The 2849-nt window shown below is 51.3% G+C and overlaps 1 protein-coding gene across 1 annotated transcript; it reads left to right on the plus strand.

Annotated features, from left to right (window-relative positions):
* The first annotated feature begins 267 nt into the window (after positions 1-267).
* TEX13D (TEX13 family member D) lies at positions 268-2103 on the plus strand. Its single transcript, XM_030933664.1, has one exon. It carries the CDS (start codon positions 520-522, stop codon positions 2101-2103), a length of 1584 nt encoding a protein of 527 aa, XP_030789524.1. The 5' UTR covers positions 268-519.
* The last annotated feature ends 746 nt before the right edge of the window (positions 2104-2849 follow it).

The following is a 2849-nucleotide window of genomic DNA, read 5'->3' on the forward strand; positions in this document are numbered from 1 at the left end:
AATGTTTGAAGTAGTAACGGAGAGTACAAGAGATGGAGCTGAGACAAGAACAGCACCCGTATATACACCTATCCAACTCCATCACCTGGCTAGGGATTCATTCTATGATACTGGATATTGTCCTTCCTAAGCTATTGGAAACAGGTTCTGTTGGGACACTACACTCTGCAGCACACCCTTTTTCCCTGTAGGGAGCGCTGTGCCAAATGAAGCTGGTCCCAGCAGGCCTTGCGGGTCCCAGCCAGCCTTGCGGCACGACTCAGCTTTTCTCTGTGACGTGTCGCGGAGTCGCCCATAGGGTTTGGTGTGGTGAGGGGGGCCTGCTTCTCTCTTTGTGAGAACAAGGGAGTGAGGGAGGAAGGAGGCCGAGGAGGAGGCCAGGACTGAGCAAGGACTAAAGTAAGACTGAAAGGGGAGGTGAGGGGCGGACTGGTTGGTGGCAGCAGCCTGTACCGGAAGCGTCGGCGGCAACCGAGGCGACGCACTGTGAGGCAGCTGCTTGACTAGGCCGCAGCCGCCATGGCGATGAATTTTGGGGACCGTGCCAGCGGGTTCCGCCACAGTGACGTGATCAGGTTCATTAACAATGAAGTCCACACGGACGGCAGCGGCCCAGCCTTTTACGTGGCCTTCCGCTCGCGGCCATGGAACGAGGTAGAGGACGGGCTTCGGGCCATTGTGGCTGACTCGCAGGTGCCGCGCGCTATCAAGAGGGCCTGCACCTGGAGCGCGTTGGCTTTGAGTGTGCGAGTGGCCGCGAGGCAGCGAGAGCAGATGCTGTATCACGTTCGGCGGCTGCAAAGGCGTGTGGAGGAGCGCCAGGTGACCTCCTGGGCTCTAACGTCCCAGTTGCAGCAGCTGCGCCTGGAGCATGAGGTGGCGACAACACAGCTGCACCTTGCGCAGGCTGCCCTGCAGCAGGCGCTGAATGAGCGTGATGGGCTGTACGGGAGGCTGCTCCAGGTCGAGAGGTTTCCCCAGGCTGCTTCATTGGCCCATGAAATAATGTCTGGGCCTCAAGCAGAGCAGAATGGGGCTGCGGCATGTCCCCTGGCTACAGAGCAGCAGAGAGATACGGTGGCCATGGGGACACAGGCTGATGCCCAGATGCCAACCCCAACAGATGCTCTTTATGTGCCAGGACCTCTGAGTCTCTGGGCCCAGGGCATGCAACCTCCTCTGCCAGTGCCACATCCATCCCCACTCCCACCACGATTTCCAATGAAATTCCCATTTTTGCCACCTCTACCACCTGCTGTAGTCATGGGGGCAGAAGCAGCAGCAGTCCCACTTCAGATGCCTCCTACTGAGATCCACCCACCTTGCCCGTGGCCTGCAGTAGGCTTCCAGGAGGAGATGACCCCTCGGTGGTACCAGAGAAGCTACATCCAGGAGGAAGGTTCCAAAATCCTTCAGGGGTCATTCCCCTTAGAAGACAGCAGAAGCCACAGTCAGGGAGAAGGTTCAGAGAGGTCCGAAAGAATGCCCCTCCCTGGGGACAGTGGGTGCCACAACCCGCTGTCAGAGAGTCCCCAGGGAACAACCTCACTGGGGAGCAGCGGATGCCACTCCCAGGAAGAAGGTACAGAAAGACCCCAGGGGATGGTTCCCCTGGGGAACATAGAAAGACAAAATCAGAAAGAAGGTCCAAAGAGGGCCTGGAGGATGCGCACCCTGGTGTTTCGCAGGAGTCGCAAACCAGAAGGTTCAGAGAGGCCCCAGGGGACTGTCCTCCAGGAAGACAGAAGTTACAGCCAGGAAGGCTGTTCAGAGAGGGCCCAGGGGATGGCCACCCCGGTGCTTAGCGGGAGCTGCAAACCAGAAGAAGGTCCAGAGAGACCCCAGGGCACTCCCCTGGGGGACAGCAGGAGCCATGGTGTCAGAGAAAGCCCAAAGAAATGGCAACGTCGGAGGCGGAAGGCCAAGAAACCAAAAGTGAATAAAGTCTCAGGATCCCAGCAACAGGAGAAGCCTGCCTCATTTCCAATTCCAGTGAATTGGAAATGCCCATGGTGTAAAGCCATTAATTTTTCATGGCGTACAGCCTGCTATAAATGCAAGAAAGCCTGTGTGCCATTTGAGAGTGGAGGACAAACTCACTGATTTCAGGAAGGTAAGTAAGAATGGACACACTTCAAAGAGAAACCAATTTCCTAAGACCCTCTTCTGATTAAAGTATAACTTATTTACTTCACAGAAAAATTGAAACCAAAATTATGGAGAAAATTAAATAAAATAATGTATTATCCCATTACCCAAATTAGCTATTTAAAAATTGTTTTGGATACACATACATACAAATATATATGTATTTATATTCTAATTTTATTCATTTACTTGAACAGAGATGGACTACTTTTGATTTCTCCTGATTGCATTTAAATTTTGCAGGTGGTGGATTCTGGATGGCTGATGCTGATTGTTTATACCCTGGAGAAGCTGAAGTCATGAAGCCTTTTCTTTTCCTTTTTGTTTCATTCCTTTTCCTGAAAATGCCATGTATGTGGCTGGGAGCAGTTGTGTGATTTTAGAGTTAGAAGCTATGTTGAATTTTAGGAACAGTATTTTCCTTTAAAATGCTATTATTCCTTTGGAAACAAATTTTAGAAACACCACACTTCCTTGAAAATGCTATTAATCCTTTTGAAACTACTGCAATGTTCATGTTTTCTTCATTTTGCTTTGTTGGCTTTATAGGTGAGGTTCTGTTTTTGTATCTCAGCCCCACCAAACTTGCTTGTTGCTGAAGAAGCTGAACCTGTCCCATTAGAAGATCTTCCTAGGCCAAAAGAAATAACACTTCACTCCTAATGGACCCACACCTCAGTGAGACTGACTGCAAACTTACT

This window comes from Rhinopithecus roxellana, chromosome 7 (genome assembly GCF_007565055.1).
Source record: "Rhinopithecus roxellana isolate Shanxi Qingling chromosome 7, ASM756505v1, whole genome shotgun sequence".
NCBI classification, from domain to species: Eukaryota; Metazoa; Chordata; class Mammalia; order Primates; family Cercopithecidae; genus Rhinopithecus; species Rhinopithecus roxellana.